A 12,796-nucleotide genomic window follows, 5' to 3' on the forward strand; every position below is an offset into this window, starting at 1 on the left:
CATCTACTAGCATATTTAGCTACATCTACTAGCATATTTAGCTACTTTAAGCCGACCTGCTGTGTGTGTCGCTGCTTTGGGCTCGTCCGTTCAAAGGATGTTGTTCCAGAACTCCTCTGGTGTTTTCAAACGCACTTCAGTGAACAGACGTCATGCTGCCACGTCCTTGTTTTTTTAGAGAAACGAGGTTCCAACAAGCCGTATTTGTTCAAATCTCCTTTTTTGTACTGCCATGAATTTTGTTGAGACCTTTTGCAGTTTCTCTGAGCATCCACACATTCGCGAGAACATCCAAAAGGTTGACAACTGTTTAAAATGTTTATTATTGTTATTATTTATATGAGAAAAGTATTCCGGGTGTAAAATGATGAACTTTGATTGGAAAAGACCTTTAACCCTTCCCAGATGGACTGTGGCAACAGCTGCTTCTGCAATATCATTGCTGTTGTCTTTCTTTCTTGGCATTGTGTTAACACACACTTGTCTGCTCCAGAGCAGCAAACTTCCTGTTTTAATAGAGGTGCTCACCCTGATGATGATCAGGTAATCAATACTTTTGATCAGCAGCACCTGGCTGCTACTTACCCAATTGAATCCTGTGGAAGCAGCAAGAGTAGGCTCAGCTTCGTCTTTTCAATAAATAGTGATGTCATTATTAATGACACAACTTCAGCTGCTCAGTGGTTAAATGATGCCTTGTAATCCTGGGGTTGCTGGTTCAAGTCCAGGTTGCGTCAGGAAGGGCATTCAGCGTACAACAATCTGCCAAATGTTTCATGCGAGTTAATCCCTGTGGTGACCCCTGAAGAAGGAAGCAGCTGAAAGAAGCTCTGTATTAATGACACAACTTCAAAACCAGGTTGTTTGAGTTACATCTTGATACGTAACAAACCCAAAGACTGAAAGATCTTCTGTGACCGACTTGATTAAACAGGTCCATGGAATGTTAGAGGGCTTCAAGTTGACGTAAATAAATCTACAAGACATAAAACAAATGTCTTGCCAACTTGTGAAGTTGTTCCTTTCTCCAGACTGCAACGTTTTCATGTCAGGTTTCAGCCACGTTTTCTGACCGTGCGTAGCAACTGGTTTTAAACCAACTCAACTCTGTACGTGGGACTTCTGCAGGAATTTGGGATCTATCTGGTCGGCACGCAGGGCGGCGTCATCCACGAGTGCTGTTTTTCCAACAGCAAGGACTTTCTGAACACGTACAAATATCACGATGTAAGCCCTTTTCATTTGTTCATTCACGAGACTGTCGGCTTTACTTATGGAGCAAAACAGACACAAACGTTCGTCGATGTGATACAAAGAGATGAAACTTTAAAGATGAAAGCTTCATTTCTACGTTTTGACATGTTTCTCCCTCCCAGGGGCCTGTGAATGACGTCAAATGGTCACCTTTCAGTCCAGATGTGTTCCTGAGCTGCTCCTCTGACTGGACCATGCAGCTGTGGGAGCGCGGCGGCACAGCCCCGGCGATGAGCTTCAAATCTGCCCTGAGGGAGGTGTACGGCGCCCAGTGGTTCTCACACTGTCCTGCCATGTTTGCAGCCACGTATGAGCAACAGGTGCAGGTCTGGGACCTGAATCAGAACATGTGAGTCAGTCTGATGTTCTGTCCTGAGCTTTGTGTTAAACTGATATGAACCAGCTGCCCCCCCCCCCAGCATGTTTCCAACCGTCACACACAACGCTGCTCCTGGTGTGAAGCTGACGTCTCTGCTGCTTCCCAAAGACTCTGACAGCGTCTTGGTGGGGGACAGCGAGGGCCAGGTGACCATCTACAAACTAATGAACCTCAGGGTTGGACCAGTGGAGAAGGTAAACAGCAAAAACACATAAAAAAAATACATAATCATAAATGTATTTATCTTTTTAGCTTGTTTCCCTTTATACCAGGGCTATTCAACAAAACTGCTCAGGGGGCCACAGCTTCTGAAAGCCAGCAGCTCGGGGGCCGAACATCCAGCGATGAAGTTCATTATGTTAACTAATAATAATAATAATAAATATAAACAGGAAAACAACTGTGTGAACAGAACCTAAAACCCAGAACCCCCAATTTTTATTTTTATTTTTTCAGTCAGACAGCATCCAAACTATTGCACACAGGAAATACAAGGAGAAAACAGGAAGTGAGATAAATATTGTCAGTTTTGTCAGGGAATCCCCCCCCCCCCCCCCCCCCCCCCAACAACAACAACAAAAAGAGGTTTAAATAATAATTGAAGGAAATAATTGTCTTTGTTTCAGGTGGAGAGCCTGGACGTCATCATCGTTTCCAGCCACAAGTAAAGAAGCCGTCGTGGACAAACGGCTGTTTTTCACTTCAAATGTAAAAATGTTGTAAAAAGAAGAGTTTGTTCCCGTTGAAGGGCGATGTTGTCTGACCCTTGTTTGTTACAAGTTGTTTAGGTTTTCACACAGGTCTGTGAGATTTACGTTTGTGATGAAAATACAGAGCACGAATTAAATGTTTCCTTCTGTTCCACGTGGGCTCAGAGCTTTTTATGATCGAACTGATGCGCGAGCTGTTGGCAACAAGCGCGTTTTACAAAAGACTCTGTTCCGTTCATCCGAATCAGATTCCTGACGTGCTGATTTCCTGAACATCGTGACGCATTTAGCTAAAATTTACAACATTTCTGTCATTTACATTACATTGTTTGGAAGCCAACCAGGTTTATTTGAATGTTTCAAAACACATTTTGGATTAAAGGCCTAATGCAAGCACATTTATTAAGTGCAGAACATGGGGACTATTAACTGGTTTTATTTGCCAACTGAAAGATATTTGTACCCTAACAAGCCAAGAATAACTTTGTTTTTGTTGACGTGCGAGTTTTATTTGCTGAGTTTGGGAACAGTGAGTGAGCTGGACGTTGGAAGGAGCAGATGAACAATCTGCTGTTCACTCTTTGACTGTGAGGTCACACATCCTCGCACAGAGTTGCTTCAGTCAGCTCTTGTGTCTGCGTCGACTGGGACAGGGTGAGCAACAACCAGGAGGGAACATATAAACCCCCTGACGACGGTCATGAGCAGAGCATGTGCTTCTTGTCGACATAAGTCCATGAAAAACATCTTGGCATGGTGGAAAATGACTGGCTCAGAAAAACTTTACGTGGGGAAAACGGGCAAGGGTCGTAAAATAAAAGTGTCCTCGTGAAGCGAAACAAAAAACAGAACGTCTGGTTAATGATTGACCTTGTGGAGGGGTGGATGTGAGGACAGCGGTGTGTACAGCCAGGGCTTACATCCTTTTTAATGCCCACTTGTTTCGTACTTTGTGTCGCAGCAGGAAGTGAAGCTGGATTTGAAAGTGCCGTGCTGCTTCCTGTAATCTGACTTCAACAACACTTTTAAGATTACGGGGGAGCTCTATTTTTGTTTAAATATGAATATATATATATATATATATATATATATGACTTTGTTCTTTACACATCAGAATTATAACTGGGAGTAACACTGAACTGCAGTGGGACATGAAAGCTGAACACGTGTGATCAAATGGGAGTTGCATTCGGACCTTAAAAAAAAACGACCCAGCCTGTAGCCTTCATTTCCAAACTCAACCCAATCCGATGAATTAACTGTAATTACAGGTCCGAACCCGAAACCCCCCCCAACATTTTTAATTAAGCTTTTACTGCTTATAGTTCTTAAAGGTTGGCGGACGCGCACGGCTGAGTAATGGGCAGAAGATCTGAGCTGAGGGGGTGTTTGTCGTTTCATGGCCATCAAAGAGCATTAAATCCCTGCTTCTGCCTGCATTCTGCATTATTCAGACACGGACCCTGCTCTGACATGTCTGCGAGGATATTTTGGGATCTCACCTGTTTGGGTCTTCGGCCGCGTGCATCCACTGAGTGCAGCGGCCGAATGAACGTCCATTTGAGCTTTGATGCATCGCTGGCTGTAGTCCAGCTGAAGCTTAACTGAACTTTATTTTACCTCTTTCAAGGCGGGTCAGCGCGCCGTCAAATGGCGTGTCTATGATGATAATATGGCAAGCCATGTTGCCATATATTTGGATTGTCAGCTGCGTGTAATCAAAAGTCCAACACTGACCCAGCCCGCCCTTCCAGCACATTATTATGGCCCGGTCCAAATTTGAGTCGTGCCAGGCTGGGCTTGGGCCCGGGTTAGAAATGACAGCTCTAGATCAAATGTGGATGAAACACCCTGATAAAGTCCAGAAGAACAAAGCATTATGGAGATATTTTGCAACAACGCCATGGCCAAGCTGACGTCACGTTAGCCTATAAATCGAGTCATTTGGTCAAGACGAATTTAAGAATAGAGGGAAGTGTGAACTGAGAGGAAAATCTAAAAATGTTGCACAATTCAGGAGAAAATATAAGGAGTACAAAATGAATTTGTAAACGATTCCAGTTAATTTATTAATCTGCGTATTAATCTTTGATCTGTAGGTGATATGAGAATACATTTGTATCTGCAGGTATATTGTACTGTATGTGTAGGTATGTATACAGTTATATATTTATGTATTTATAATATTGAATCACTTCAGGATTTGTATGTAAACTTATGGACAGGACTGGATAAGCAGTTGCTTCTTTCTGTTCCTTTTCGAACATTTTTGTTTTGTTTTGTTTTGTTGATATTTTAACTGTTCGAAATGAAATAAAGAAGAAAAAATAACACCACCTTTAAAACGGCCAGAATATCCCTTTTTCATTCGCAGCTTCCTGAACAGCTCTTGTTTGCGGAGGGAGTGTGGCCGACACAAACTTCTCAAAAGAAAAGTTTTGCTTTGAAGAACTGGCAGCTGAGATAAACTCCTGACCTTCTCAAACACACCACGACACTCTGCCGCAGGTCCCTGAACGCCTCACGACAGGCGGCTGCACCTTTAATGTCTGCTCGGGTTCGTCCAATTAGACTGTAGGTGGAGCTCAGGAGGAACTACCGGAAAACTTCTCCTGCAGCTGCTGGTGTGCATGAAACCCTGAGTCAGGCCTGTGGGTGCAGCTCGGACCATGGGTCTGCAGGAGGACTTCCTCATGATTCAAGTGTCCATCCCGTCCACGGAGGAGAAGGATGTGAACGAGTCCGGCAAGGCGAAAAAGGTAAGCACGGTGCCGGAGTTCAGTTTGAACTCTTCTCTGAGGAGTGACGTCACCAGGTGAGGCTCACCTGCAGAAAACAGCCAGAACGACCCAAACCGATTCTGCTGGACTTCCAGGTACTCATAGCAGATCACATAGTTTTCGTGGGATTCTGAAATGCGGGTCCGCACTCGATGTAAACAAACCTGCATGCTCTGCTCAACAAATCCGAGGATAAACATCAAAACTGTCGGCAAACGCACGAGCAGCCCATCAAAGTTTTACTTACAAATGTTTAGTACAAATAAGCACGGGGGGAGTTATTTAAAGTCTTTAAATGGTTAAATGACCTTACAGGAGCAATCCAACAAAGTTAATTGAGGACGGTTTCCTTTTTTGTTGGAACGTTTCGTCCTTCATCCAAAGGACTTCATCAGTCCGAGGAGCCAAAAAAGAAACTGTCCAGAGGACTTGCTTTAACTTTGTTGGATTTTTTTACCTGGATTATTGAGCATGAACTTTGATCTTACAGGAGCAACATTTAGTAGATTTTTAAACCAAAAAAAAGTTCATGCTCAATAATCCAGGTATACAATCCAACAATTTTCAGTCAGGTCATCTGGACAGTTTCTTTTTTTGCTGAAACATTTCACCTTCTACCTGGAAGGCTTCATCAGTCAAGGAAACACTTGACTGATGAAGCCTTCTGGATTCCGGACTGTATAAATAAAGGTTCAGTTGAATTGGTACTAACCAAATAATTGTATATAAATAATAGTGTAATGTGAAATAAATGGCAGTATGAAGGTTTGTATAGATTGTTATATGATAGGTGCAATCCACTTTTTGGTTTTGATCCTGCCCAGCCATTAGCTCTTCACTTGTGGTACAGGTTAATGTGAAACTTTTATCTATTTTTGACCTCCTACCAATTTAAATTTAGAGAGAGAGACGTTTTGTACTCATTATCAAATAACCTCATAATGACATTGAATGTGCTCATATTGACAACTGATTAATACAATTATGCTTTTTCAAAATTGGTCAATTTAATGCAACAAAATTGGCTTAACTGTTTAGATCTTGTTTGATTTTTTTTTTGTTTGTTTGTTTTGGATGAGCTATCATCAAAAAAAAATTTTTCCAAAGTGTAATCTGTCGAGGGAATTTTGGCTAGGGGATCCGGCTCGAAGGACCAAAAATGTTGGATAAATAAATATCCTTTCATTATCTGCTTACTCAAATAAGCCACTCTGAGGACATGAAGATTTTTAACCGTTCTTTTACTTGCAAGGGCAGACAGTCATGAAAACAGGCTTTCACAGATGTACAAAGTTACATGCTTAGAGCCTCGTCAGTAAGAATCTGCACGGACAGTGAGGCAGGAAGTGTTTTATAAGACAGAAGCGAGGTCAAGACAACCTCGGCTTTCCTGCTTCCAGATTCGGAAGCATCCTTGGAGTTATCAGATGCTCCTGCAGGCTCCTCTCTGAGAGGAAAAACAACTCTCTAACGCACACATTAATTTAACTTTAGTGCCAAACATCCATAAACCTTTACCAGAATTCAAATAAACTCCAATCTGACAGTGTTCGAAGAGCTATCTACAACAGGTAAGATGTTCATTTTTCATAACTTTTTTTAAAGATCTTCCTGACACCCTAAAAAGAAATAAAAGCACAGCGCAAATGAAATAAGCACTCCTCTGTTCCTGAGTTTACAGGAACTGGTCTGGTTTCTACAGGAATCGTCTCAGGAGACTCACTGAAGTGAAACTTTGTGCTGAACACCGTTTCAGTCTCCGACTTGTGAATCTGTTGAGGTTTCCACGCGGGCCTGGGTTTCAGAGTGGGTAAAAAGCGACACTGGTTTGAGGAATTTGCTCCTCTTGTGCAGCGGAGCTCGGCTCATTCAGTGTTTTTACTGGTGGGGAAACACGAGATCACTTTGTGTTCGTCACAAGCTCAGTCATTCATGAGCAAAACCACAAGTTTCTGAAGCAAAATGCTTCGTTTGAACTGTTTCTCAGTTTGGATGCATGCAGCTCACAGAACCATCAGGCTCTGTTCAACACAGCGTTTTAAACAGACAGCCTCAGTGCACAGGTTTGACTCTGATGGTGCTGTTACTCATTAAGCAGTGATTATTTTAGGATAATGTTTATTATTAATAAAGTAGTGCTGTTTTAGCAGCAGGCTCTCCCAGGAGCTCGTTTTATGTAGATTTGAATACAGAAGCTCGTAGATTCTGCTAAGGTTCAAAGTTTTGTCCTGTTTGATTTGTTGTGGGTTTGTATTATCCTCCATCCATCCATTGTCTTTACCCACTTCTTCCTAACCCTAATGCCAATAATCGATATATTGGGTGAACACTTTTTACCTTTGTCCAGCCCCAAGAATCTAAACGGCTACTTTTAAACCTGTTTCAACACTTGAAGTCTTGAAACAGTCTTCCTAACGTGCATTCACATTTTCCATTTTCCACTAATCACCATAAAGTTATGAAGTGTGTTACAAACTATGAATTAAACATAGAAACACCTTTCCCTGTTTAAGCAGTCATGTACGGTGAATGTCTAATTAATATTGACCGCAGCAGAGTTTAGTTTTCTTTCCAGAGAAGTAAATATTTCAGACAAGCGGTGCATTTCATTGAGGACGACAAAGATAACGTTACTAACACTGATATAAATTTACCTCTACATTAGATTTACAAGGATACAAGGATTTTTATTGTCATTCACATGGTGCATGAGGTGGAACGAAACTATGTACACAGGGTCCCAGTTACATCCAACAAAAATACAAATTGTAAAGAGAAACGATAGTAAGATCCGAGACATGAACTAAGAATACGCTACGCACTAATGGTGCAAAAACAATACGTCAAAACATTTAAACAAGGTATATCGTTTTGGATCAAATTTACAAGGTAATAGCCTGTGCTAGGTTATGTAAAGGTTAGCTTGCTAATGACAAGCGGATTGGAGGATTGAAGAGAATTTATTAAAGTTTTTTTTTTATTGTTTTACAGATCAGTTGCAATAAACTTACCATGCTGTGTTCAGCAAAATATGCTACACAGTATTGTTCTCTGCTTCGTCTGTGCTGAAAGTGAAACTTAAAGTAAACGGCCACAACTTGAAAGTAGTCTGCATGCGCCCTCTGCTGGATGCTTTGTACAATTACGCCTTGTGCAAGCAAGGGCACTGCTTGTTCCCAGTGTTTATATTGGTGCATAATGGGACAATTATCACAGATGTTGATATATCCCCAAACGCCTAAATCGTCCTAAACTATCGGCCCTACCGACATATCGTTCAGGCTCTACTAAAATGATTTCGGTAAGCGAGCACAGGATCCATCACTCTGCGAGGCCTCGAACAAGAAAAAAAAAACCTCTGTTCTTCTATTCGTATCACGCTGACGGTGACTGCAGGTGTATAGGACGTGGTTCCTATTCTTTGAATGTAATTTCTCGATTCTCACAAAATCGATCTACTTCTATCATTTAGCCTTTTATTCAGCTGCTGCCATCGTGCTGCCCTTCAGCTGTAGTTTAAATTCTCTAATTTTTTAAGATGCCAATCTTTCAATACTAGTTTTAGACTTTAAATGAATCCTCCGTTGTATCTTTCCCCCCACAGTTTTTCAGAGTTGAAGTCCTGTTCAACGAGAGGAAACATTATGTGCTCCGCAGAGCGAGTGAGTTCCAGTCGCTCCACAGAAAGGTACGTTCATCAAACCAACACTTACTGGTACTACTCTGACACTTTGTGGAACCTGAACATCTAATCTCCTGAATCATTCACTGTAATCCCTAATTTAGTTCACTTTACATAGACCCTGTCCGCAGTTCTCCAGATATTTTTCAAAACGGATTTCTCCGCTGTGTTTCACCTCACAGCCACACCACAGACCGCACATGTCTAGACCTTCGGAGTGAACCTGGAAGTTAAAGCCGAAACGGACCATCCTTCCCTGTCAGCTGTTTTCAGTACAATTTTTAAGCCCCGCCCCTTCTGTTGAGGAAAAACTAAACGAGGGAGACGAGAAGACCCGACTTGTGGGTTGTTAACAATCTATTACAAAAGAAACATCAAGCTGAACATACCAGGGATGAGACGGATCCGGTAGAATCCGTCTGACCCGGATTGTCAGTGAGGGATTATTTGAACAGAACTTGAGACAAAAGTTTATTCATAACTGGAAGACGGTACCACTCAGAAAACGACATGACACCGAAAAATTTACTCTGTTGTTTTGGTTTCTAAGCTACAAAGTTCTAGCGTGCGGGTGTGTGTTTGGGGGGGTATTAGGTAATTGTTTTTGTAAAGCACCAAATTTTAAGACCACATTTATTCACTGTCACCGTAAAGGTTTGTTTTAAATTAGTCTTTTTCACCAAAAACTCATTTTGTGTGAACCATGGACTGTACACTGGGTCAGAGACCCTTGCCTTTTTGTGTGATTACAAATAGAAACCAGCTGGATGCCATGACTGTGGGTTTTTTGGAACCAGAGTCTGCTCACAAAGGATGTGGGGCTTTAAATCCCACCTACTCCTGCACACAGTCATGGTGTCACGTGACCTTTTCTTAGCCTGAAATAACTAATTAAAGCTAAACGAGGATCAAATAAAACTTTTTGTTTTTGTGGAGGGCGTTGTAGAAAGGTCACGTGACACCATGACTATGTGCAGGAGGTGGGATTTAAAGCCCCACATGACTCTGGTTCCAAAAAACCCACAATCATGGCATCCAGCTGGTTTCTATTCCTAATCACACAAAAAGGCAAGGGTCTTTGACCCAGTGTACAGGTCCATGGTTCACACACAAAATGAGTTTTTGGTGAAAAAGACCAATTTAAAACTCTTTGGTGAATTCATGTGGTCTTAAAATTTGGTGCTTTACAAAAACAAAATGGCTTCTTTTTTTTTTTTACATACACCTGCTAGAACTTTGTACCTTAGAAACCCAAACAACAATAAATGTTTCACATTTGTTTCCTACATCTGTCTCTTTTTCTTGATCCTGCCACCATAAACTTTGATGTTCTGAAAAGGTTCTTAACTGAGAGGAAATCTCGCCACCTAGTGGTGCAGCAGGGGAACTGCAGCATTTTGTTAGAATGTGTGGATAGAAGAAGAAATATCCAAAGGATATTAAGATTGCACATTAGGAAAGCATGTAACTATTACTGCTTAATATTTTAGCTGCACCATGACTTTTAATGAACAAACAGTAATGTGCATTTTATTATCTCAGTCTATATCCTGTAAATCAAATATGTCCTGAACAGAGTGCTTCTGATTGGACAATTTATTAGCATGTAAACATTTGGTTATTGATCCTAAATTCAGTTCGAGTCAGTTTCTCCATATAGACATCGTCTCAGGGAACTGTACAACAAAAATAAATTAATACAAGTCTTCTATGACAAGAACTACCTTCAGCTGGTTCATATAAGAGGATGGCGCCTGTAACTCCTTGAAATCACAGTTTAATATGTTTGGTGTTTAATGATTTCATCTTAAAACCTGGAAAAAATCAGATAAAAAAAAAAACAATTTCTACAATTTTAGAATGTTGGGGTTGTACTTTCCCACTTGACTTTCAATTAACCAGCCTTAAAAGAGAATAAACATGTTGGAAAGCTTCAAAGAGGTTTCGAACGCTTTAGTGCTGCGAGAAACTGAAGACTGTCAAAGTCCCTGTTGTCCTTGTGGTCCCTGCAGCTCAGGAAGCTCATCCAGACTCCAGATTATCCCAGCAAAAGGAACCCCCACCTGAGGACCAAACCTATGGAGCAGAGGAGGCAGGAGCTGCAGGATTACATCCAGGTGACCTCCACTCACCTGCTGTTGGGAGGAAAGCAGTGTCTCAAAGCAGAGAACTGTGTAGACTGCAGCTCTTCACTGAAACATCTAAAGATTGCATCTGCCCCCACAATGTTCACAGCCTTTTTTTGTTCAAACTTTGTTGTCGTTTGTCGGTCAGGAGATCATCTATCTAAATGAAGACGTGCCTCAGGTGCTGCTGGACTTCCTGCACCTGAAACACTTTCACACAGGAAACAAGATCAGCAGCGCTGAGTAAGTCAAACACAAGTTGTTGTGTTGGGATCGGAGGGATCCGTGCACGGGATACACCTGTCAAGACCATGTGTATTATATGCACTAACCATGCTCCATAATTGTCACTGCTCTGTACTGTGATTGTGAATATTACAATGTTCCATGTGATCATCAGTCTTGGTGCGACGGGTCTTTAAGGGACAGCGAGAGATCGTTTTTATTATCCTCAAACTGATCGATATGATACAGTGACGTAACTTCGGAGAGTCCATGAGAGCTGCTGGCTCCTCCTGCTCCTGACAACAACTGGACTGGGCGGGGAGGGGCTCGGGGGCCTGGCAGCTGGAAGTTTCTACAAAACTGATTTTTTTTCTGTTCAGGAAGTGAGAACGGGTCAGAGCCTCAGACAGGTGAAAGCGTTGATGAGCAAATGGGCTGTACTTATATAACGTCTATCTAATCAAGATACTACAGAACAATCTGTGCCCTCATTCATACAGCGCTCTACTAGATCTCTACAAAGATCATCTGAATCTGTAGATCAGTGCTTGAGATCACATTCCTACACCGATGGGACACACATCGGAGGCAATGAGGAGTTCAGTGTTTTGCCCAGGGACACGTCAGAATGTGGCTGCCGGTGGGATCGTACCCCCAACTCTCCCACTGGAGGACGACCGCTCTAACCACTCAGCCACAGCTGCCCAGTATGATAAGAGTGACCTTGTAAAAGCATTGATCTTCTGTGGTTGCTGACTGTTCTCCAAAGCTTTGTAAGAAATGTGATGAAGTTTACACCTGGTTGTTTTGGGAATCCCTTTTTTCCCACAACAAAACCCAGAAACATTTCTCACGAGTCAGGAGCTGCTGCAGCTCTTCACACAACTGTTGTATGTTGAAAACTGTGTTCTGGTGATTTGTTTTGTAGAGAATAGTGTTGAATACTGTATGATGTTTTTATGGATCATATTTATCTTTGAGTCAGTAATTTATACAACCATCTTGTTTTTTTTGCTGTTTTTAGATCCATGGATGAGTTGGACAGTCAGGGGTCAAAGTAAGATCTTTATTGCCAAATGTTTTTTTTTTTTCCTCGTGTGTTCGTTTGTACTGTTAGCAAAATATCACAGCTGGTTGACATTATCAAAAACAAGCATGACTATAATTCAACCAGTTTTACTGATTATAAGCTAAAATTAAGTGTGCTAGTAGCTGAGATCTGGTGTCAGCTGTGCCTGTCTGTTAGCAAAACATCTCATGGAACCAGTATTATTGAAATTCTCCAAAGCTAATTTAGGCTGATGGAGTCGACCCAGTTCAACATCGCTGGCACAGCTAATTGACCTTAGCCAAAACAAAAATGTCTGTAAGTCAGTCATTTATCTAGATTTTGAGCTCAAATTCGGTGCGGTAGTTGCCGAGACAACGCTCTGTGATCACTAACGCATTGTGTGAAATCTCACGATATCACACGAGGTAGCACCTGTCATTTACAAGGTTTGACCAAAGCCTTTATTTAATCGCCCTATTTGTAACGTTCTGTGCATAAATTCCATATGCGTGATGAATTCATTAACTTTGGTTGTTCAGAGCACAGGTGGACTGCAGCACAGGAACGTTGTGTTGAGTTTACTGCTGGC

The 12,796-nt window shown here is 41.7% G+C and overlaps 1 protein-coding gene across 1 annotated transcript in view; it reads left to right on the forward strand.

The window, feature by feature from the left end:
- The first annotated feature begins 4,919 nt into the window (after positions 1–4,919).
- Positions 4,920–12,796, forward strand: part of snx22 (sorting nexin 22) — a 9,476-nt gene continuing 1,599 nt past the window's right edge. Inside the window, exons 1-5 of the mRNA XM_037682532.1 lie at positions 4,920–5,102; positions 8,728–8,811; positions 10,818–10,922; positions 11,080–11,174; positions 12,181–12,213. Coding sequence (XP_037538460.1) covers positions 5,013–5,102; positions 8,728–8,811; positions 10,818–10,922; positions 11,080–11,174; positions 12,181–12,213 — 407 coding nt within the window. The 5' untranslated portion in view covers positions 4,920–5,012. The remainder of the gene's footprint in view (positions 5,103–8,727; positions 8,812–10,817; positions 10,923–11,079; positions 11,175–12,180; positions 12,214–12,796) is intronic.

Source organism: Nematolebias whitei, chromosome 10 (genome assembly GCF_014905685.2).
Source record: "Nematolebias whitei isolate Nwh7 chromosome 10, NemWhi1, whole genome shotgun sequence".
In the NCBI taxonomy this organism is placed as follows: domain Eukaryota; kingdom Metazoa; phylum Chordata; class Actinopteri; order Cyprinodontiformes; family Rivulidae; genus Nematolebias; species Nematolebias whitei.